Source organism: Mesoplodon bidens (assembly GCF_964165515.1).
Source record: "Mesoplodon bidens genome assembly, chromosome: 10".
NCBI lineage: Eukaryota > Metazoa > Chordata > Mammalia > Artiodactyla > Ziphiidae > Mesoplodon > Mesoplodon bidens.
This window is the reverse complement of record NC_138172.1, coordinates 26,512,206-26,536,836: the sequence shown is the minus strand read 5'-3', so window position 1 is coordinate 26,536,836 and position 24,631 is coordinate 26,512,206. Positions and strand designations below refer to the sequence as shown.

The following is a 24,631-nucleotide window of genomic DNA, read 5'->3' as shown; positions in this document are numbered from 1 at the left end:
GCGTATTTGTTGTTTGTTCTCTATTGAGTAATGAGTAATATTCCAAAGAAGATAACCCAATAGCCAGGAAGCATGGAAAAAGTCACTTAATATCATTGGTCATCAAGGAAATGCAAACGAAAAGCACACTGTGTTTCTAGAAGAAATAAAGCTTAAGAAGACTGGCTCCTCCAAGTGTTGGTGAGGATGTGGAAAAACTGGAACTCTCATACATTATGGTGCAAGTGTAAAATGAAACAATTTCTTTGGAAAAGTACTGGGCAGTTTCCAAGAAAATTAAACATCATCTACCCTCTGACCCAGCAATTCCACTCATAGATATATACCCAGAGAAATGAGTTCATATGTATACAAAAATACTGTGGAAAAATGTTCATGGCAGCTTTATTCATAATGGTCCAAAACTGGAAAAAACACAGATAGCCATCAGCTGGACAAACTGTGGTATATGCCAATGAATCGTTTTTGAGGGCCTACTGTGTGCAAAACACACTCTTGTCTTTGTCAGCTCTTCTTTCAGTGGGCATGACACCCTCTCCTCGGGGATTCCATTTCATTCTCAGGTTCCCCTAAAAGCAGGGAGGGAGTGTGGGACGCTATGGATCTCCCAGTACCAGATACCTGCCCACCTTTCCCCAGTGGATATCACATTCCAGATTCTGGACCACACAGTGTAGTCAACAGCTGTCCAATTTCATAAACATTTCCTGAGCATGATGCTAGACCCTGAGAGGCAGATACAAAGATATTAAGAAATAACCCTTGCTGAGGGGAGATTGGCTGAGAGCTTGATTCTTGGAGTCAGAAAAACCCATGCTTGGATACCAGCTCTTGTTAACTGTGTGCTCTTGGGCAAGCCCTGATCTTCTCATCTGTGTAAGGCATCGAACAACACAAATGATAATAATAATGCCACAAAAAGAGCATTCTGAGAGCTGCATGGGAAGTGCATAGCACAATGTCTGGCACTTAGGAGGTTTTAAATCAATGTTATTTATTACTATTATTGTTATAATGTTCACAGTCTAGTGAGGAGGAGAGACATCAACTAATTACAAACACAAAGCAGATGATCAGAGAAATTTGAATAGAGGTCAAATGAGCTTTGGGGATACGGAGAGAAAGAAGAGACTAATATGGGCTAGAAAATTCTGGTAAGATTTCTTATAGGATTTAAAGAGAGTTGGGTGTCAGCTTAGGAAACAAGAACTGCAGCTCTAACGATAATGATGAAATAGTGCAGTGAGAGGCAACACGATGTACTGAAAAGAGCATCAAGATCGAAACCCTCCAGCCTTAAGTTGGAATCTAGGCTCATCCATTTATTAGCCAGAGGATTTTGGACAATTCATCTAACCCCTCTAAGCTTCAATTTCCTCACTCGTAAGTGATGACAATTCCTATTTCTAATGGCTGTTGAGGATTATTTATTTATTTATTTATTTATTTATTTATCAATCACATGCCTAAGTACCAGTTACTGCACAAATTTTAACAATCACATTAACTGAGTGAGAAATTAAGGACCCACACACACTGCTCCTCTTGGGGTGAGGCTCGGGGTTCTTTTCAAAAAGGCAACATCATGACCACCCTGCCGGCATTTGCCTACTGTCATGATTCTTACAGTGGTTATAAGACACTTAGAGAGTCTAGCAGCCCTTTCAGCCAGGAAAATGCACACATACATGAAAATTTTTGCATAATCCAAGAAGTTGCGAGACTCCCCAAAACGTAATCCATGGAGTTGCTGAGCTTCCAGAGCCCCCAGTGAAGAAGTGAGCCCCTGAAAAAGGCGTAAGCCAAACCATCAAAGGAAAATGTCTTAGAACCTCACTCCTATGACCCACTATTTAACTGGGGCTCAATACGGAGCAGGGCAGTGGACCGAAGTATGAGAGCAAACCTGGTATAAAAAAAAAAACGTTCTCCTGTGATTACATTTTTTCTCACACAAATAGTTTACCAAACCTCAGCACCATTAATAATAGGCTAATCTTGCGCTGACTAAGCCTGCTGAGCCCCTTGGCTGCAGCCTTCGGGCAGGTGGTCCCGTGCTGTTGTCAATAAGTCCACATAGAGTTGTCAGCCCCCTACTTGCTATCCACACCTTTCCTCTCCCCAATCTGATAGCTACCTCAGCACACTCAAATGCCACCCTCGTATGCCAAAGGGTCAAACATTTTTTTAATGTTTTTTCCAGATGCTTTGACACTGTGTGTAAATAGCCTAAATGTTCCATGATATTGCGAAATTCAGGTATAGGAGAAAATGATATATTATCACCTGAACTGTCTGTAGATACCGCTACGCCTTTTTTGTTTTTTGGCTGCGTTGGGTCTTCGTTGCTGCGCACGGGCTTTCTCTAGTTGCAGCGAGCGGGGGCTACTCTTCGTTATGGTGCATGGGCTTCTCATTGCAGTGGTTTCTCTTGTTGCGGAGCACGGGCTCTAGGCGTGCAGGCTTCAGTAGTTGTGGCATGCAGGTTCAGTAGTTGTGGCTCACGGGCTCAGTAGTTGTGGCTCACGGGCTCAGTAGTTGTGGCGCATGGGCTTAGTTGCTCTGCGGCATGTGGGATCTTCCCAGACCAGAGCTCGAACCCGTGTCCCCTGCCTTGGCAGGCAGATTCTTAACCACTGCGCCACCAGGGAAGCCCTGCTACGCCTTTTTGATCCTAAGTTTGATTCAGTCTTGAGGAGAAGGTTATGAATAAACCTGATTCCCAGTATTTTGCTTCCATCAGCACCATCGTCATCACCATCATCACCATCATCATCATTCTTCTTGCCCATTTGTTTACCCCACCCTCCTATTCCAGTCTCTGCCCCAGGAGGTTGATTCCTCAGACCCCACCTCCCAGGCCTCCTTCCTGCTGGTTCCCTGATTGGTTTGGTCAACGGGAGGCACAGGCTGGAGATCAGAGCCCGGGGTGTCTCTTCCCCACCCCCTCCCTGATTTGCCTGATTTGTAGCCGCGGCTGTCTCCCTTCATCCACGGCTTCTGTCAAGTGGCCCCTACTCCAAGAATCCTGCTCTCTCTGGGCTCCATCATCCGATTTCCTCTTCTTGCTCCTTCAGGACAAGAGTGGTAAGTCTCCCATCACTTCTAGTCTCTGGGTGCCTTGACATACATGTTTATTTTCCTAACCGTGACCGCTGAGTGATCCCTTCATGGGTGTCTCTGATGCCATCCGAGTTAGAGTCTGTGTCCTGCCAGGATCCTGATGATACGTCATCTCTACTCTCATCTACTCTGTGTCTATTATTGATTGCTCCCTGTGTATCAGACACTGTGCTTTCCATGAGAAACATATTTCCATGAGGAAAGTATTATTTTATACATGAGAAAGTAGACTTAGCCATTTTAAAGATCTTATCCCAGGTAACACAGCTAGTAAATGGCAGAGTCAGAATTCAAACTACTCCAGAGCCTCTTTTTAACCACTGCCAACAGTTCTGCAATACAGTCCATGTCAGAATCATCTGGCGTGTTTCTTACACATCCAGATTCTCAGAAACCTACTCAGAGCTCTCCGCTGAGGAAACCAGCTGTTGGTTTTAACGTGGGCAGTGAAGCTGGCTTAGGGTCATCACCTGCTCTGAGGGAGCTAATTGCATAGGTTAACTGACAACCAATGGGACGGGCTGGCATTAAAACTCTGACCAGTATGGACAATAGTAATTAGTGAGATCAATCAAACTCTCTCTCCCTCCCATAGTTAAATGAAAAATGCTAAGGAAATTAGTCAGGAGGTAGAGAGAGGACAGAAAAGAAAACCATAAAGAGAAGCAAGCAATGAGCAAATGGAGTGGCCATATGCTGGAGCACTGACCAGTGATGCAGTAATGACAGCAGTGTCCCTGGAGCCAGGCGGAAGCCGGAACAATGACTATTCCTGGCTTTTCTTGAGATCTATCTCCTCTCACACATCAACTCACCAGTGATCTAAGTAATCGCTGGTCATGTCTTCCCTGACCCAGACTCATTTGACTGAGCTGACATCCCCCAGCTTTTACAGAACAAGCTCTAAGCAAACACAAGTGAAATAGCCTTCCTACTGGTCTTCCTGAATTTACTCTGTTCGTTTCTCTAAACCATTATTCACACTGAAGCCAGCGTGACGTCTCCAGACTGTAAATCTAAGTTTATCAGCCTCCTTGCCTAAAACTCACAAATGGTTTCCTATTCTCTTGAAGTAAAGTGAAAATTCCCTACCGTGGCCTCCCAGGTCCTGCGCCGTCCAGTCACCGTGCCTCCTCTTCATCCTCACCTGGAGCCTCCCTCCCCCTCAGCCTCTCTGGTCCAGCTACCCTGGCCTTCTTTCAGTCCCTCCCAATCACCACACTCCCTCCTGCCACTGGGTTTACCACAGGCTCTTCCATCTGCCTACAGTGTGGATCCCTTGCCCTTTCATCTACTTCCTTCCTTCCTCCTCGGCATCAAACATCACCTCCCCAGGGATGCCTCCCTCACCTCCCTGACGGACACCAACCTCATAGCATCTCCCTTGCACGGTATTGTCACAGGGGTGACTTCTTTTGTGATTAAGTGATTAATATCAGTCTTGACCAGTAAGCTCCCTGGGATCAAAGTCCATGTCTGAGTTTTCTCACTGTTGTGTCCCCAGTACCTTGTACGGTGTCTGGCCCACAGCAGACACTCAAATATTTGTTGACTATGGCATGACTGGTTTAATGTCTGCCTGCAAATAACTCTAGGGAAAGGCTCTTCTACAAGGGCCACTGTATAGTTGCCATGGAACGAATGACAATAGTAACAGAGGGCAAGTAACGGTCGCTTAGGAAGGGCCGACACACAACAGGAGACCAGAGTATGTGTGGCTGTATGCACAGTACCCAAGACCAAGCACTCCACTTGGAAGGGGAGCCCAATCCTTCTGCAGCCGCAACATCTACTTTAGCACCTACGACAATGCCCAGAAGGTCAGTGGCGCTTGGCTCTCCTTCATCGAGTTTCATTTAAGCTTGCAGGTCTATTTCCAGAGTTCAGGGCTACAACTTGGTAACCAAAATGGGGCCAGTTTGGTGCCTGTTACCCACCTCAATCCCGCTTTCAATTGAGTTGGAAAATTAAAGAGAACAAATTTGCAGCTTTATTGCAAACTGAAAAAGTGATACAATTAACACAAATGTCTTTGATTGCCTCTTGAAAAACATTTGTAAATCAAAATTGGTAATGCTTTTAAGGATATGACATATTCTTTCAAAGTATCCATGAGAGAGGGAAATGGTTTCGGATCATGCAAATGTGTGAATTTATGCCTAATAAATGAAAAATATTCTTCCTTACGTAATTCCCTTTCGGGGACCTGCTTTAGTTCAAAAAAGTTTTTGAACACTTGACAGGTGCCAGGTATTCTGCTGGGCCAGGGGTAGGAGATATGGAGAATCTGCAGAACTCTTGCTGTCAAGGGCCTCACACTCTGATGGAGGAGATCATGGCAAAAGAAAATAACACGAGCCATGTTGCAAGTGTACGTCGTGTAAAGTGTACGTAGGATAAAGTGCACATCCTTTATCCTATGAAGGAGATAATAAGGGTGCAAAGTTTTTTGAAAATTAGGGGTAGCTCATGGAGAAGACTGTAGAAGGTCCAAGATATCATAGAGTCCAGCTTCCTAACTTTACAAGTAAGAAAAATGAGGTCCCCAAAGATCACGATCTCTTGACTAGTTAGTGCCAAACCAGATCTCGAACCCAAAAGTTCCCTTTAAAGAGCGGTCAAAGATATGACCAAGTTCTACTGTTCGTACTGGCTTTCTCCAAACCACTCCAGCCACAGGGGGTTGAAGTACCAAGCAAATGTTTGCTTTTTTTTTTTTTTTTTTTTTGCGGTACGCGGGCCTCTCACTGTTGTGGCCTCTCCCGTTGCGGAGCACAGGCTCCGGACGCGCAGGCCCAGCGGCCATGGCTCACGGGCCCAGCCACTCTGCGGCATGTGGGATCCTCCCGGACAGGGGCACGAACCTGCGTCCCCTGCATCGGCAGGCGGACTCTCAACCACTGCGCCACCAGGGAAGCCTTTGTTTGCTTTTTATAAGGGAGCAGCAAGGTCCATCTCCCTGCCTCCCATCTGGTCCCTTTCCACTCTCCTTCCCGTATATCAGGTGGAATAACTTCCCCAAATGCAAATCTGATCGTGCCACCCCTTTCCTTCCCACCACCCTTAGGCTGACAGCCTGGGTCCACCCTAAGGCTCACTCCAAGTGCTCTGGTCCTGACCCTTGACTGCAGCCTCCTCTTCCACCACTGTCTCCTTCCCTCTCCATGTTCCAGCCACACTGTTCTTCCTCTGGTTCTTCAATCTTGCCATGCTTTCTCCCGCTTCCGGGGCTCAGCACACACTGTTCCCTCTGCTTGGAACACTCTTCCTCCTTCTTCACCTAATGATTCATTTGGTTGAGATAAAATACCATTACCCTGACCTGTAGACTGGGTTAGTCTTTCCCTGCTCTCTGTATGCGCTCTGCCATTGCTCTGTATTGAATCACGGGTTGAACATCTGCCTTCTGCACTAGACTCTAAGCCCCAAGAGTGTGGGAACATCTCAGTCATTCACTGATGCATCCCCACACCCTAGCACAGTATGTAGATTCTTAGGTAGGCTAAGCTGCTGGAACAAATAACACTTCAAATCCTCAGCCTTTTACAGAACAAGAAGTTATTTTTTTCTTTTTCATGTGACAGTTCAGAGTCAGGGTTCCAGGTGGGTGGCAGTTCTACTCCATGCCACCATGTAGGGACAACAGGCTGATGTGGCTTGTGGCTTCAAGATGCGGCTTCCAAAGTACTCCTGATAATTTCTGTGTTAATTGGCTGGAAACAGGAAAGGGCACGGAAGAGGCTGCATAGAAGGCGACCACTTCTCTTCTGCTTCTTTTCCATTGGAGGGCATTTGGTCATATGGTTACAAAAGGCTACACAAAAGGCTAGGATATGTGGGCCAGCCATGGCCAAGTATTATACTTCTTTACCATGTGACAAGGGGAGAAAGGATTTTGAAAGACAGATGGCAGCTCCACCAGGACGTTCAGGGCAGATTTACTGAAAATAAATTAATTTTTAAATCATTATATTGCTCTACTTTAGATGCTGATATCAATACCCAAACTCCCAGAATCATTATGTTTCTATCATTTTGTTGGCAGCATTTCAATATCCAAACAACTGGCTTCAATAAAAGGTAAGGCCTGGTGTGACAGAGATGTATGTGTTTCTTCTCTACCATGAGAGCATGCCAAGAGTTAAAAATAATAGGACACCAAAGAATGCCAACGATGTAAGAGAACTTGTAGATGAATCATCAAGCATTTATGATGTTCTTTTTATTCTTATTTTTTTGTATAAATTTATTTATTTTTGGTTGCATTGGGTCTTTGTTGCTGCGCACGGGCTTTCTGTAGTTGTGGTGAGCGGGGGCTACTCTTCCTTGCGGTGTGCGGGCTTCTCATTGCAGTGGCTTCTCTTTGTTGTGGAGCACGGGCTCTAGGCATGCGGGCTTCAATAGTTGTGGCTTGCGAGCTGTAGAGCGCAGGCTCACTACTTGTGGCACACAGGCTTTGTTGCTCCACGGCACGTGGGATCTTCCCAGACCAGGGCTCGAACCTGTGTCCCTAGCATTGGCAGGTGGATTCTTAACCACTACGCCATCAGGGAAGTCCCTGATGTTCTTTTTAAACATTTGGAAATTGAGGTCCAGTGATAGGAATTAGCTCACCCAAATTTAAAGGCCCAGCTATAATAGGAGCATGGATCCCTGACTCCTAATTCAGTGTTCATCCCACCATGGCCAGTTGGCCCTCCATGGGCAGTATCCTCAATGTGTCCAAGTCAGCATCTGACTCATAAACCTTCAGTGGTATTCAGGATGCAATCAGTCCCCAACTGCCTCTGTTGATTGAGCAAAACATAGTGTGGCAAACTCCCAAGGTGTAAACATTTGCCATCAGCATTCCATTTTATAGGTAAAGTATTTTTAGAGCCAACAATACTGTCATGGAAATAACAATATAAGAAAACATATACTCATATACTGGGATCATTATCTTATTCCAAAACATGTGGCTTCTTTATAGAGTAACAAGCACAGCTGGATTCTACTATATTGCAGTTATTTTTCCTCCTAGATGTCTGGTCTATGTCTCCAGAGGAGGTGCTTTATATTTCTATTTAAATAAATCTTCATCTTGGTGAGAATATTATTGTTACACTATCACAACACAAGAGACCTATGATTTCTGTTTCACAATTTCAGGCACTTTTGATAATGTCAATGACAAAATATCATGTCCATGACATGATAAATATCCATGACATTTCTCATATAACAGCCCCCTCTGAGAGGCTGAGGGGGGAGTGTAACTCTCTATCATCCACACTGCCCACCAATACACAGACACACACAGACACACACACACATCATTCCCGGCACCAGACTCCTTACGGTAGACAATTGGGCCACATTTATTCCCATGCCTTAAGAAAACACAGGATAGATATGGCTCATCTTGCCAGAATGTATTTTATTCAATGGTAATTTTAAGTGTTATTCACTGAAATCAAGCAGGGCTAGATCATGGAATAGAAGTCAGTACCAACCCACATTTTCACTTCTGGCTATTTGGACTTAATGCCCTTGATCTCTTGGGGGAGGTGGATAGAAATGGGTGTTGAGTACGTATTTGCCTGTAGCATCCAAAGTAGTTTTATAGTGGAAAAGTTTGAAAAGGGCTAGAGTACTGGGGAAACTATCAATCTAGCAAGAAAACAGAAGAGATCTAATTTTTAGTTCTGCCATGTACGACTGATGCATACTGGGAAAAACCATGTTTCTCCTGTAGGTCTTCATTTCTTTGTTTGAAAAAATAACTAATATTAAGAAAAGTTCTAAAATGAGGTGATTCTGACACTTTGCTGTACTGAGGTTTGTGTTTCTACTACACTAAAGTGTTAGGAACTCACTAGATGAAATGTTTCACATTTTAGGTTCCACTTTCCAGGGCAGGTGAGGAGAAAGAGGCAGGGATTGTTCTCAAGTTCAAGTCAGCTCAGTTCAGCACATGTCTATGCTAAGGCCTACAACACGCCAGGGCCTGGGAATAAATACAATGATAAATAAGATGCAGTGACTGCCCTCAGGGAACATACAGTCTAGAGCTTCACTGTCCAATATGGTAGCCACTAGCCACCTGTTGATATGGAACACTTAAAAATGTGGTTAGTTTGAATCGAATTATGCTGTAAGTGTAAAATATATGACAGATTTAAGAGACTTAGTAGGAAAAAGTGTAACATATCTGAGTAATTTGTTCATGTTGATCACATGCTGAAATGATATTTTGATAAATTGGGTTAAATAATATATTTCTAAAATAATTTTATCTGCATCATTTTACTTTTTTAATGTGGCTACTTAGAAAAAAATTCATTATAATTCGGGCTCACATTACATTTCTTTTGGACAGCACTGATCTAGAAGGTAATTGAGACAGAAAAACAGTGTTTCAGTCTGAAGGTTATGACAAGCTTATGTTTAGGGAAGTAGAGAAGCACAAAGGAGGGGCAGGTAGCCCTATCCCAGGGTTTGGGAAAGAATCCTGCAGGATACACTGCCTGAAGAGCAAGATCTAGAGGTAGCATGCATCACGGTGAGGAACCAGACTGACTGTGTGACCTTGAGCAAGCTACTTAACCTCTCTGTGCTTCAGTTTCCTCATCTATAAAGTGGAGATGATACTGGAACCCACCTCGGAGGACTGATGTAAGAATTAAATGAGTCAGGGCTTCCCTGGTGGCGCAGTGGTTGAGAGTCTGCCTGCCGATGCAGGGGACACGGGTTCGTGCCCCGGTCTGGGAAGATCCCACATGCCGCGGAGCGGCTGGGCCCGTGAGCCATGGCCGCTGGGCCTGCGCATCCGGAGCCTGTGCTCCACAATGGGAGAGGCCACAACAGTGAGAGGCCCGTGTACCACAGAAAAAAAAAAAAAAAAGAATTAAATGAGTTAAATCATATACATCCCATAAAGAAGTGGCTGGCATACAGAGCATGGGCTACATAATCGTCCATCACAATGCAAGCTCCAGGAACCAAGGAGCTGTTCTCTTAATACTGCTCACTGCTCTCTCCCCAGAACTACGACAAGGCCCAGCAATAAGTACTTGCTGGGAGCACAGAGTGTGTAAGGAACTGCAGACAGTTTAGTGTTATTAAAGCATAAAAAGTGAGGTAGGAGCTAGCAGGAAATGTGGACATGAAGTGCCTGGATTAACACCCCCCACCCCCATTCCAAAGGCAAGAGAGGCAATAAAAGACACCCAAAAAGAAACATCAATCCTTTGCATTTTTAATGGCACATCGCCCTTTACGATATGCTTTCACATATCGCCCACAACTCTGTGAGGCAGACAGGGCAGGAGTTAGGAGGCAACACGCTGAGTTTATTAAGGGAAGAACCCAGCCATAAAAAGAGGAAACCAAAAAACGCCTCACAAAGTCTCATCAGTATTGGTAGGATAAGCGGAGCTCGTTTTTATCTTTTATTTTAAATTTTTTTCTAGTTCGGTTTTTACCACGAGCATATGTTATTTTATAGTCAGGGAAAATGCATGCTGTGTTAAAATGAATGGAGGAGAAGGAAGGGAAGTGGGCTAGTCCAGATGGAGTCCCCATTTAGAGAGCAGTCAGACCTGAACTTCATCAGAGGACTGGGAAACGTCTGGTTCCGCAGCCTCCATGGAGATGCTCTTAGAAGGAGTTATTCCAAAGTGGCAGATCTTTCTATGGCCTTTGAAGGCAGACAGACTTTCGAATCTTTCCTCTGCCACCCGGCAGCAATGTGACCTTAAGATTCTTAATCTCTCCATGTGTCAGTTTCCAATATGTAAAATAGAGACACAAATAGTACCTACCTTTCTGGGTTTATGAAGCATTAAATAAGCTTATGCTTGAAAGGCATCTGACACATAGTAAGCAAGAAAGGTGTCTATCATTACTTGCAAGCTCACTCACAGCTTGGAAGCTCACCCGTTCCTTTCCAGAAGGGCACAGCCAGGAGAGGAAGAGGTTACTGTCCCCCATGAGAAGTCGCAGACCCAGCAGAACAACCCATACTAAAGCCCTGTCTGGTTATTCTGGGTTATGAATAAATAAATCAACTGGTAAAAGTTACAAAAGGGATATTTACCTCCGAAGGAATTAAGGTGTTTCTTCTAAGCACTTTGCTTCTTAAAAACAAGACTATTTATAAACAGAGTTTATTCTTTAGCCACTTAAATGCCAAGTTACGGCCATGCAGCTCCTCACCACCTCAACCCCACCTCCCAGGAAAGGGAGACATGAGCTAAAAGAAATATGCCATCTCCTTGTTTTTGATGAGCAGGAAAATCTTGGGTAATTGAGGAAAAAAATCCCAATTTTACTTTTTATTTATTTATTTATTTATTATTATTATTATTATTATTATTTTCTGCGGTACGTGGGCCTCTCACTGTTGTGGCCTCTCCCGTTGCGGAGCACAGGCTCCGGACGCGCAGGCTCAGCGGCCATGGCTCACGGGCCCAGCCGCTCCGCAGCATGTGGGATCTTCCCGGACCAGGGCACGAACCCGTGTCCCCTGCATCGGCAGGTGGACTCTCAACCACTGCGCCACCAGGGAAGCCCTATTTTTAAAATTTATTTATTTTATTTATTTATTTTTGGCTGCGTTGGGTCTTTATTGCTGCGCGCGGGCTTTCTCTATTTGCGGTGAGCGGGGGCTACTCTTCGTTGTGGTGCGCGGGCTTCTCATTGTGGTGGCTTCTCCTGTTGAGGAGCATGGGCTCTAGGCACGTGGGCTCAGTAGTTGTGGCGCGTGGGCTTCAGTAGTTGTGGCACGCGGGCTCTAGAGCACAGGCTCAGTAGTTGTGGCGCACGGGCTCAGTTGCTCCGTAGCATGTGGGATCTTCCCAGACCAGGGCTCGAACCCGTGTCCCCTGCACTGGCAGGCAGACTTCCAACCACTGCGCCATCAGGAAAGCCAAAAAATCCCAGTTTTAAATGTGGGTTTCAGGATGTGGCAGAAGTGAAGGGAAGAGGTGGATAAGGATAGGAGGGAAAAGAGCTAAAAATTGAATGCAAAGAAGCAGGGAACTTTCTGAGTGTGGGATAGTAGTCTAGATGGAGGACCAGCCACTGGACTAGCAGACAGAAGCCACAGGTCAGGATGAGACTGAGCATCAGAAACCAAAGAGGAAATCAAGGAATAAGAAGCTAAGGGTACAGATTCTGCAGATACTGATTCGACAGATATTTGTGAAGCACCTCCTAGATCCTAGGCACTGTTCTAAGTGCTCAAGTTTCCACAGAAGAGAAGACAGGCAAAACATTCCTATCTTCTTTTATTTATTTATTTATTTATTTATTTATTTATTTATTTATTTATTTATTTATTTATGGCTGTGTTGGGTCTTCGTTTCTGTGCGAGGGCTTTCTCTAGTTGCGGCAATCGGGGGCCACTCTTCATCGCGGTGCACGGGCCTCTCACTGTCGTGGCCTCTCTTGTTGCGGAGCACAAGCTCCAGACACGCAGACTCAGTAGTTGCGGCACACGGGCCTAGTTGCTCTGCGGCATGTGGGATCTTCCCAGACCAGGGCTCAAACCCGTGTCCCCCGCGTTGGCAGGCAGACTCTCAACCGCTGCGCCACCAGGGAAGCCCATTCCTATCTTCTTAAGGCTTATGTTTTCAACATGGATTCAGACTGAAGCTCTGCCACTTATTTATGTGTCCTCAGCAAGATCCTATCCCTTCTTCATCTATACAATGGTATAATCGTGGAGAGACGTACTGTGTTCATGGGTTGGAAGAGTCAACATAGTAGATATCAGTTCTCCCCAAGTTGCTCTCTAAGTTTAATGAAATATAACAAAATTCAAGTTGTTTTTAAAACAAAAACAGACAAACTTATTCTAAACTTTATGTGGGAAGGGGACTAAAATAGTCAAAAACTGTAAACATCTCAAATGTCCTTTGGTGGTGAATGTGGTACATTCATATCATGGAATACTACTCAATGAAAAGGAAAATACCATCAATACATGCAACAACTTGGATAAAATGCAAAGGAGGGGCTTCCCTGGTGGCGAAATGGTTAAGAATCCACCTGCCAATGCAGGGGACATGGGTTCAAGCCCTGGTCCAGGAAGATCCCACATGCCACAGAGCAACTAAGCCCATGTGCCACAACTACTGAGCCAGCGTGCCCAAACTACTGAAGCCCACGTGCCTAGAGCCCGTGCTCCACAGCAACAGAAGCCACGACAATGAGAAGCCCGCACACTGCAACGAAGAGTAGCTCTGGTCGCTGCAACTAGAGAAAACCTGCTCACAGCAACAGAGACCCAACACAGTCAAAAATCAGACAAATAAATAAATAAATTTATTTTTTTTAATGCAACAGAATCACAACATTGTAAAGCAACTATACCCCAATAAAAAAATAAAAACAGAAGAAAAAGAAAACTCAAGGGAATGATGCTGAGTTTAAAAAGCCATTCTCAGAGAACTTCTGTATGATTCCATTCACAGAACATTTGTTGTTTCATAACATATGAAGATGGAGAACAGATTATTGATTGCCAGGGGTTAGGGATGGGGGAGGGGGCAGGTAGAAAGATTGGCTGTAACTATAAAGGGTTACTATGAGAGAATCTTGTGTTGGTGGTAGAGTTCTGTATATTGATTGTGGTGATAGTTACACAAAGGTACACATTTGGTAACATTGCCAAGAACTACACACACACACACACACACACACACACACACACATAGGATGAGTGCATATGTAACTGGTAAAATCTGAACAAACTGTGGATGGTATCAATGTCAGTTTCTTGCTTTGGATGTTGTACTGTAATTATGCAAGATGTTTCTTGGGGGAACAGGTGCGGGAGATTGTTTTTGCATATTTATTGGCAATTTCCTGTAAGTTTATAATCATATCAAAATAAAAAGTTTAAAAACGCAATAAAAATTTAAATGGTATAATAATCCCTATGGTGGTTATGAGAAGTAAATATACAATTTATTAAAGTATCTGGCACACAATAGATGCACAGTAAATGGCAGCTCCAACTTCCTATCCCAGCCAGATTGCTGCTTACACACATGTCCTTGACTTGCTCTAGCTTGGAGCAAATAAGTGGGTACTCTTGAGTGAGGGGCAAAAAAGAGTTATCCATTTGTGGGACCAGGAAGTCTGAATGCCTCAAGCTTCGGCCTAATTGTGGGTGAAATGACACAGGGGGATGGAGAGGACACACATTTCCTCATGCAAGAGAGAGAGAGGCCAACACATTGATTAGAATGCTTTGGCAGATGTTTATATACACAATTTACCATTTAGTCGGAGTCCTGTTCAGAGATACAGTAAAAACTGAGAAGGTCCACAGTTGTTTTCCCTTCATCCATTCCTCTTAACTCTTGTCATTCCATCTAACTTTTTTAAAATTTTTTATTTTATATTGGGGTATAGTTGATTAACCATGTTGTGTATTGAACTTTAATTAAAAAAAAAAACTAAATGCTTAAAATCTTTCAATGCGCTCTCTGTACATGTGATGGAAAATCCTGATTCCTTTCCACAACCTAGGAGCCCTGTATGGTCTAGCCCCTGCCAACCTTTCTAATGAAACACCCTTTCAGCTTCTAGACTCCAGCCACAACTGTCTCCTTTCAGCTCCTCCAATGTGCCAGGCTCCTGATCTGAGCCTTCACATATGCTGTTCCCTGAGCCTGGAACACTCAACACAACCCTAATCCCAGGCTGACCCACCCCACCCTTTACATGGCAGGTCCTTCCCACCGTATTGGTCTTAGCTTAAATATTAATCTACTTATATAATAGATGCCTCCAAGACAACCTATCTCAGTACTTTTCCTCCGAGACCCACTCTGTAATTTTCTATTTCTTCTGTTTCTGTACCTTCTTTGCCTCATACAAGTTGCAAAATGCATAATATATGTGTATATGGAAAAATAAATAATTGTCAAATATGTATAAAACAAATATATGTATACACACATATCCTCTTGATTATTATTTATTACCCCACTAGATTGTAATATAGATGAGGGCAGAGGCCACATCTGGTTGTGTCACTTCTGTGTGCTGAACAGCTCAGAAAGTACCAGAAACACAGTAAGTGCTCGATACAAAAGTCACAAATATCTGACTGATCATCTTTCTTTGAATTCATGATTGTTGCACTTTACCTGGGCAGAAAGCTGTTGGATTTTGTTTTCTCTTCTTCCTATTCATTCATTCAACAGCATTTACTACATCGCAGGCATTTGTGCTGGTCACTGGGAATATAGTGATAAAAAAAGCTATGATCTCTGGCCTCATGGAGCTTGTATTCTAGTTAGAGAGAAAGATGATTAAACATGCAATAACTGTAAAGCAGGAAAAGTTCTATAATGGGGGATATATTGGGGACTGAGAGAACAGAGAGGATAAGAATTTTCTTCACTGTCCTTTGTGCACTTCTCAGAGTTCACTGTGTCCTACCCACTGGAAGGGACTGAGCTAGTACCATCCTTTCAAGGAATTTAAATCAGAGAAACCAGCTAGATCACTGTGATTGAGGCCATGATTCAAAGAGATCCCTTGTCTATCATAATATCATTCTCCTTTATCACACGGGCATGTGGTGATGCTCTATCTGACACAGCATATAAACTCCACAAGAGCAGGACTTTGTCTTATTCAATGAGGTATCCTTAATGCCAGGGACTGAGCCAAGCACGTGGTAGATGCTCTATAAATACTTGTTGAATAACTGAATGAAATTACACATCGGGAGATCAAGGCTTAGAGAGGTAAGATGTTTTCCCAAGGTCACAGGGGAAGAGGGTGATAAATCTCATCCTAATTCTACTAATTCTAATTGCTACTGTGGAACTTTTGTTCTCCATGGTTTAAAGATCAAGGATCAGACACCCCCACATCCCACTCCCAGATAGGTGGCAAAGAGCCCAAGGCCAGGATCACATTGACACAAACCTTCCAGCCCTGTTCCCTAAGTTCCCCTGGAAGGTAGAGCCTCATGTCTGGGGAAGGGTCATTTCTAACCTAGGCTACACAGTTGTACATTTCTTCTTTCACAGCTCTACACGAGGGTTCAGATCTGGAAAAAGCCATCACCACTGCCACTATGATTTTCAGAAACTTTTCTGACCCTGATGGTAAACTTGGGAAAGCTACTGCCAAAAATCTACTGCAAACCCAATTTAGGAATTTCACAGAGGTAAGAGAACTAATAGGTACCAAGAAACAGGGGGCCACGCCATAACGGCTGGCCCAAAGAGTCAACAACTCCAGCTCAAAGGCACCATTATGTTGCTTCATTCCACAAATGTTTATTGGACACCTACCCTACGCCAGGAAATGAGCTGTGCACTGGGGTTAATGCAGTGAACAAGCTAACAATCCAGCAGAGTAGGGCGATGTGCTGAAAAAGTTATTAGAAATAGTCAGAGGACCGTGAAAGAGTAGAACATGCAGTGAGAGAATAAAACAGAGCGACCATCTTGGGCTTGGTGGTCAAAAAAGAGCTCCTGGGAAATGAAGGTATAGCTAAGATCTGAAGAACGAGATCAAGAGTGAGCAGGGACCGGGGGCGGGGTGCGTGCGGGATGAGAATGATGGCATTCCCAGCAGAGGCTTTGGCATAAAGCATGTCAAAGACCTATGAGGGCCAGTAAGTAGTGGTGAGAAGAGGCAGGGAAGTAGGAAGCAGTGGAAGAGGAGGCCGGGGAGGTGAAGAGAAGCCACTTCCTACAGAGGCATAGCGTGAGGGCAGGAGGAAGCCAGGGAAGTTTCTAAATCCGGGTCGAAGAAATTACACCAGCTGCAGTAGGAGATGAGACTATGGTTGGGATGGGGTGTGAAACGAAGAAAAGGGGAACTGTGGGGAAGGAATCCAAAGAAAAGATGTTGGTTTGGACTAAGGTGGCAAATATGGGAGGCATCTGGAAGGTGCAATGAGCGGGATCTGATCACCATGAAGGCTGAAGAGTAAGGGGGACACATAATGATACCTCAGTTCTGACTGTGGGAACAAGTGGGTGGTGGTCCCATTTCCAGAGAAGAGGAAGGCTGGAGAATAAGCAGATTTGAGGTGGTGTGGGAGGTGAGGGCAGGTGATGAGTTCTGTTAGCACGTGTCAAGTTTAAGATGTCCTTGAAACTGTCAAGTGGAGAAACTCGGACAGCAACAGGATATGTGAGCAGGAAGGTCAGAATAGAGATCTATAACAGTGAAAGTGAGCAATATGAAAATGGTTACTGAACAGAAGGGAGTGACCTAAACCATCTAGAGGCATCTTTCTCAAACCTCAGCCACGTGAATACCATCTTCAATATTTTTCCCATATCTGCCTATAGCCTGTATTATAATGTACTTAGAACTTGTTAAGAAAACGCTCTACTTAAATGGAATTATTTTATAAGGAGCCTTGATCACCATTTTAAATGTAAATTCAGTGGGTAAAAGTGGAAGGTAGTAAAAAAATATAGATGACTGTTCATTTTTATTTAATATTTATTTTTGCATTGCCTAAACTTGTGTTACATTCTACCAGCAGTACATGTTCAAACTTTGGAAAATAGTAGCCTAGGGAAAATGCATAAGAAAAAAGGAGGGCCTCACACAGAACCTAAACCACCAACATTTAATGGTAGATTGAGCAAGAAAAAACTTAAAAGTAAACAATTTCTCAGGTTCTATGTGTATTCGGAGACGTTTAAAAAAGAAGTATTATAGTTCCTTTAAGATATAAATATATATGGTTTTAGCATACCACAGTTATATAAGGTGCCACCCACTGGGGGAAGCTGGGTCAAGGGTACAACTTCCCGTGAATCTATGATTGTTTCAAAAGAGTGTGTGTGAAATTGGCTTTTTTTTAAAATTCCACAAGTAAGTGATTTTTTTTATAGCCTGTTGCATAGAAACAGTGAATAGATTGGTGGTTGCCAGGAGCTAGGGGGAGGGGAAAGTGGCATGGTATAGGTCAGAGGGTGCAAATTTCCAATTTTAAGAAGAATAAGTTCTGGGGCTCTAATGCGTAGCGTGGTGACTATAGTTAGTAATATGGTACTGCATGCTTGAAGGTCATTGAGGTAGATCTTGAGCATTCTCCCCACACACACGCACACACACACACAAGTTAACTCTGTGAGGTGATGGATGTGTTACTTATCTTGATCTTGGTAATCATTCCACAACGCATGTATATTAAACCATCACACTGTACACTTTAAATATATACAATGATATTTGTCAATTATTCCGTAATAAAGTTAAAAAGGAGTGTGTGCAGCAAGATCCTTTTTGACCCACCTCCTAGAGAAATGGAAATAAAAACAAAAATAAATCAATGGGACCTAATGAAACCTAAAAGCTTTTGCACAGCAAAGGAAACCATAAACAAGACGAAAAGACAACCCTCAGAATGGGAGAAAATATTTGCATATGAAGCAACTGACAAAGGATTAATCTCCAAAATTGATAAGCAGCTCATGCAGCTCAATATCAAAAAAACAAACAACCCAATCCAAAAACGGGCAGAAGACCTAACTAGACATTTCTCCAAAGAAGATATACAGATTGCCAACAAACACATGAAAGGATGCTCAACATCACTAATCATCAGAGAAATGCAAGTCAAAACTACAATGAGGTATCACCTCACACCAGTTAGAAAGGGCATCATCAGAAAATCTACAAACAGTAAATGCTGGAGAGGGTGTGGAGAAAAGGGAACCCTCTTGCACTGTTGGTGGGAATGTAAATTGATACAGCCACTATGGAGAAGAGTATGGTGGTTCCTTAAAAAACTAAAAATAGAATTACCATATGACCCAGCAATCCCACTACTGGGCATATATCCTGAGAAAACCATAATTCAAAAAGAGTCCTGTACCACAATGTTCATTGCAGCACTATTTACAATAGCCAGGACATGGAAGCAACCTAAGTGTCCATTGACAGAGAATGGATAAAGAAGATGTGGCACATATATACAATGGAATATTACTCAGCCATAAAAAGAAATGAAATTGAGTTATTTGTAGCGAGGTGGATGGACCTAGAGACTGTCATACAGAGTGAAGTAAGTCAGAAGGAGAAAAATAAATACCGTATGCTAACACATATATATGGAATCTAAAAAAAAAATGGTTCTGAAGAACATAGGGGCAGGACAAGAATAAAGACGCAGACATAGAGCATGGGCTTGAGGACATGGAGGGGGGAAGGTTAAGCTGCAACGAAGTGAGAGAGTGGCATGGACTTATATGCTCTACGAAATGTAAAATAGACAGCTAGTGGGAAGCAGTCACATAGCACAGGGAGATCAGCTCGGTGCTTTGTGACCACCTAGAGGGGTGGGATAGGGAGGGTGGAGGGAGACACAAGAGGGAGGAGATATGGGGATACATGTATACATATAACTGATTCACATTGTTATAAAGCAGAAACTAACACACCATTGTAAAGCAATTATACTCCAGCCATCTCTGACCTTTGAGCAAACAGAGTGCTTTACCTAGTAAAGGGCTTCTCTCTCTGTCTTATCTCCAGCTCTTCCTGGAGGGAGACAGACACAGGTCCTTTCACCCTCACTGGTAGGTGTGACCTCTCGAGGAACAGCCTAGAGAAACATGAAAGGTCTAAGCCTGTAAGAGGAATGTATCATCACTCCTAAAGTGCCTTAGTCATTGCTGTGATGGGTTTTTTTGCAGCCAGCACATGGATGAGTGTTTGGGGTTAAACTAAATGCAGTGAATCAAATGACCTTAACATTTTTGATGCACTTGGGAAGATATTTCACGAGCTGTGGCTGGAACTGAAAATCCCCTCCATTTAGGTGTTTTCACATGTTTTCCTTCACTCTGTTGCTGAGGACTATGAACTTGGGTTTGATTCATGATCAGACTTAGGGCTGAACAATCTTCCAAAGCACATATTTTCTTTTAGCATATTTTATTCCATATTTCTGGATAATCTTATGCTCAGTGGAGCACATAGTGGATACCTCCAATAACAAAGGGGTTGTACTCTGAAACCATAACAGTGTCTGTATCTGTAGAGGAGTAGGGTAGCAGTTGAGTGTGGGCTCCAGAATCAGGTAGCCAATGCGCTGAATCCTGGTTCCACACTCATAGCTGCCTAGCTTGGGGCAAATCACTTCGTTCTCACTGAGTCTCTGGCATTGCCTCTGTACGGTGGGAAAATAATAGTTCATATTCAATAAGGTCACTGTGAGCACTCAGTGAGATAACCCCTGAAAAGATTTGATACAGTGCTCAACTAGTAGCACTGGTAGCAACTTGACATGTTGTTAATAACATGTTTACTATTGCGTATTATCTGTAAAACCGAGGTGGCATGATGAATTCAGTTTTTTTGCTTTTTCTTCTTTATTCTTACAGGGACAAGAAACCAAACCAAGATACAAAGACCTCCTTTCTGAACTCGACGAACATACAGAAAGTAAGCTGGATATTTGAGGATTTCATGATCTTACTGTTAAGTATCACTGTAATGTCAGATTTGCTACAAAATATATGGAGTATAAAAATTATGCAATAGGACTTCCCTGGTGGTGCAGTGGTTGAGAGTCCGCCTGCCAATGCAGGGGACACGGGTTCGTGCCCCGGTCCAGGAAGATCCCACATGCCGCAGAACGGCTGTGCCCGTGAGCCATGGCCGCTGAGCCTGTGCGTCCGGAGTCTGTGCTCTGCAAACGGGAGAGGCCACAACAGTGAGAGGCCCGCGTAACGCAAAAAAAAAAAAAAGCAATAAATAGCTTTAAATATATAGTTAGACAAATTAATGGCAAAAGACAGTATTAAATTATTGAAATTTTTTCATTTTATTTTTAATTAATTGAAGGTACTGATCATGCACCTGGGGGTGCCTAGGATGGTTCTGATTGCTAATATTCAGACCCAGTGTAACTAAAAAGTCTATGCATACTCTTCAAAAATGTTTAAATAATATAGTCTCTGGTGCTTTACAGTATGATAGATTTGATACCACTGAATATTGCATTGCTTTTGCTGCATCAGTAGTGTCTTAGAGCACTTTCCTTATAATCACTGAGTCCCTCATTCATTCACTCATTAAACAATATGTGTTGGACCTCTACTTGATGGTACTGCTGAGGATACAGTAATTAACCAGCCAATCTCTGCCTTCAGACATGCCTGCAGAAGTCCAGCAGTAGAGGTAGGCTATGAACAATTTATCAATCAATTGAATATACAGTATAATTATAATTGTGATAAGGGCTACAGGATGGTAAAAGAGCTGTTATCACCAGACCTGAGATCAAAGTCAGATAAGCTCTACTGACATTCTACAAAAGGCAAAACTATAGGGGGGGTGCGGGGAAAGAGTGGTGCTTGCCACGGCTGCAGGTGGGAAATGGAGTTGTCCACAAATAGGCACAAAGGAACTTTTAGGGGGGGTGGGAATGTTCTATAGCTTGACTGTGGTGATGGTTACATGACTGCACACATTTGTCAAACTCTTAGAACTGCACACTAAAAAGGGTGAATTTTACTGTATGTGAATTCTACCTAAATAAATATGACTTAAAACCCCCAAATCCCAATATTTTTATAATTTCTGGTCGCGATTTAACCAACAACTCCTTGAGAATATGATCTAAAGGTGGACATGTCTTAAGGACACACAGCCCCTATGGCTATACCTATGTTCCTGAGTTTACATTATACACACACACCCATCAACGCCTGAATCTTTGAGATAGACTTGCACAAAGACTTTTACTCATTATAATATTATTGTAGCTTCCTGAGTTCCCTCCCTCATCTCCTCTTTTCTTCCCAGCCCAACACGTTAAGGATCCCTTTCCAAAGGGAGACCTCTGACCCTGGTCTGGAGAAGCATTATCTCATCTTGCAGTGTTCCAAATCCACTAAGACCTGACTCCTTAGTCCTCCTTACTTTCCAAACCTTAGGCATTCTAAGTCCAAGAGTTTATGTACCATGTCACGGAAAGCCCCAGACTTTACTCTGTCACCATCTTAATAGGAGGAATGTGTGTTCAACAAGACTCAACCCATGGGCCAGGTACTGTTTTAGGGGCTTTACAAATATTAACTCCCATCATAACCCTCTGAGGTAGGTATTAGTATTATCATCTCACAGATGAGGAAACCAAACCACAGAGGTTTTGATTTTCCCAAAGTCACACAGCTGGCAGGTTGGAGAGTTCTCTGCCCTCTCTGTGGGCATTGTTAATTTTGTTTTAATATTAGACTTCTTCATAAGCAATAATATAATTCAACAAAAATAACTGTGCACATTTCAGGCACTGTGTGAGAGAGAGCGTGGTACCAGCTGGGTCCTGGAGAACCATTTGGCATTCCTCAAATAGAATCTGTGGGCTGTGCTCCCTCCAAGCCCTTTGTATTTTAGTCACATGTAGCTGAATATGGCAACTTTGGTGACCAATCGAAAGGTCAGATTCACACCTTTCAGAAAAGGAAAAAAAGAGACCCTGGCCAATGGTGTGAGGAGGAATCTTGGAGCCATTCCAACCCTTGGGGCTCCCAAAGGATTTATGAATCTCCATCCCAGATGGGAAATCACACTCCTCTGAGGGGGAAATCAATTATAGAATCTATTTTAGCCTGATGCAAAGAATGAAAACAGAGCAAAAGCTCTTGGAGCATCCGTGACAGATAAATCGACGAGCACTATGCTTAGACACTAGATCACAGGAGCCTCACCTCTTGGTTCTGGTCCCAGGACCATGAGCTCTACTCTTCAAACAAAGGTTCCATCTTGAAAATATTACTGGTCATCACAGGTGATTATGGATGCAAATCTGTCCTGGTATCCCTTGGTTGCAAAGAACAAAGCACACTGGAATCCCATACACAGATACACATATACACATATACACACACACACGAAGGAAAAAGGCACAGGTTGTATTTATCAACAAAGTACAGCAGCATATAATAAAATGAAAGGGCAGAGAATGCAACTAATGTCCAGGAAACAGAAACGGGGATAGAAAGCAAAATCAAGATTTTGCCCTTAGTGTCTCTTCAGTGAATTGGTTTCTTGGCTCTGCTTCTGTCTGCATGTGGTCTCTCCCTCATTTCTATCTCTACCTCTCTCTTTATCTGTACCTCTTGACTAGTTGTTTTTTTGGTGGTTTTTGGTTTTTGGTTTTTTACTGTATGTGAATTTTACACTGTAAATGTAAATGAATGTAAATGAAATGTACATTGTAAATGTAAATTTTACATTTACAGTGTTATTTTTTTCTGATTCTAGGCCCAAAAGCCAAACACATTGTCCCCATTGCTGGCTTCACTTCTCTCTTTAAATGCTCAACGAACACTCACTAGCATCTCAGAAGCCCAATTCCAATCCCCCAGAACGAGAACCTGATTGGCTGGATTCAAGTAGGGATCATTCCAGATCTAACTGTCTGTGTTCAGGGATGCAAGTCATGTGCCCCCTCAGCAGGGCCTGTGGGAACTGACTCTGCAACGTATATGGACAGGTTCTCAAAGAAGGAAGGGAAGAGCCAGGGAGGAAATGACTGACAGAAAATTATAAGAATCTCTAATACAAAATTCATAACTTGCATAAGAAGGGCAGTGTTATTTGCTTCTCAGGCATGGGCTCAGCAAACAGGAATTCATGGAATCATCTCCTTTGTTACTCCAGGTAAAACCTTTCTTGCATCACTCTATAAAAGGAGCAAACCTGAGCCTCCCTGGGAAGGTTTCCTGTGATTAAATATAGTTAAGATCTTCCTAGACAAGAGCTGTGAGCACCCTTGCAATTTGGTGAGCGTGACAGAAACATACCCAGTCCTGGAACCCCTAATTTTCTTTATTTTAGCCTCCAAAAATGGGTCCAAGTATGAGATCAGGAATTGTGCTTTAAATAGTCCTTTGTGAGAAAAGGGGAAAGTGCTGGAAGGAAACCAACAGGAGTCCTGCACATCAGCTGACCTTCGGCACTGGTAAAGCTAACGAGGGTTCTCAGCGGAATTCTGAGCTAAGAGAAGGAAGGCCAGTTCACTGAATCTGGTGAAAGCTGACACAGTCCACGGACAAGGAGCGAAAGTAACCCAGCAAATTGGCCTGGAAAGACTTATTGTGCCAGTCTCTTTCCTCTAATTTCAATCTGGGACACATGGATTCAGATTTCTCTTTGATCTTTTGTGGGGTACAGTTTTGAAATGACCAAATTCTGGCGTAAAGCGGGGTCTCTGCCTGGTCTCCACTACCACTCACTTGAGGACTGTGTTCCTGTCCCACGTGTTCAATACTTCATCCACAATCCTGAATGTAAGAACAGTGGACGCTGAAGTTTTTCATATTCATTTGGTGACAAAACATGAACTGTAACTAACTAGAGGCTCTTGGTGGTCTTGATTTCTCCCACTTCGCACGAATGTTCAGATGGTATGGCTGCGGGGTCTATGCCTCTGGAGGAATCGCTGGCCTGGAGAAGCAGACCAGTCCAGAGGGCTGGACTCTGGTCCCAGCTCCGCCACCACCAGCCCTGTGGC

At 43.4% G+C, this 24,631-nt stretch overlaps 1 protein-coding gene across 1 annotated transcript; it reads left to right on the top strand.

Annotated features, from left to right (window-relative positions):
* Positions 1–4,833: 4,833 nt before the first annotated feature.
* Positions 4,834–20,570, top strand: SNTN (sentan, cilia apical structure protein; the record flags this gene model as incomplete). Its single annotated transcript, XM_081246427.1, has 4 exons — positions 4,834–4,943; positions 7,169–7,203; positions 16,164–16,303; positions 20,493–20,570. The coding sequence occupies 4 exons, from the start codon at positions 4,834–4,836 to the stop codon at positions 20,568–20,570; spliced, it is 363 nt and encodes a 120-aa protein (XP_081102553.1).
* Between the last annotated feature and the right edge of the window lie 4,061 nt (positions 20,571–24,631).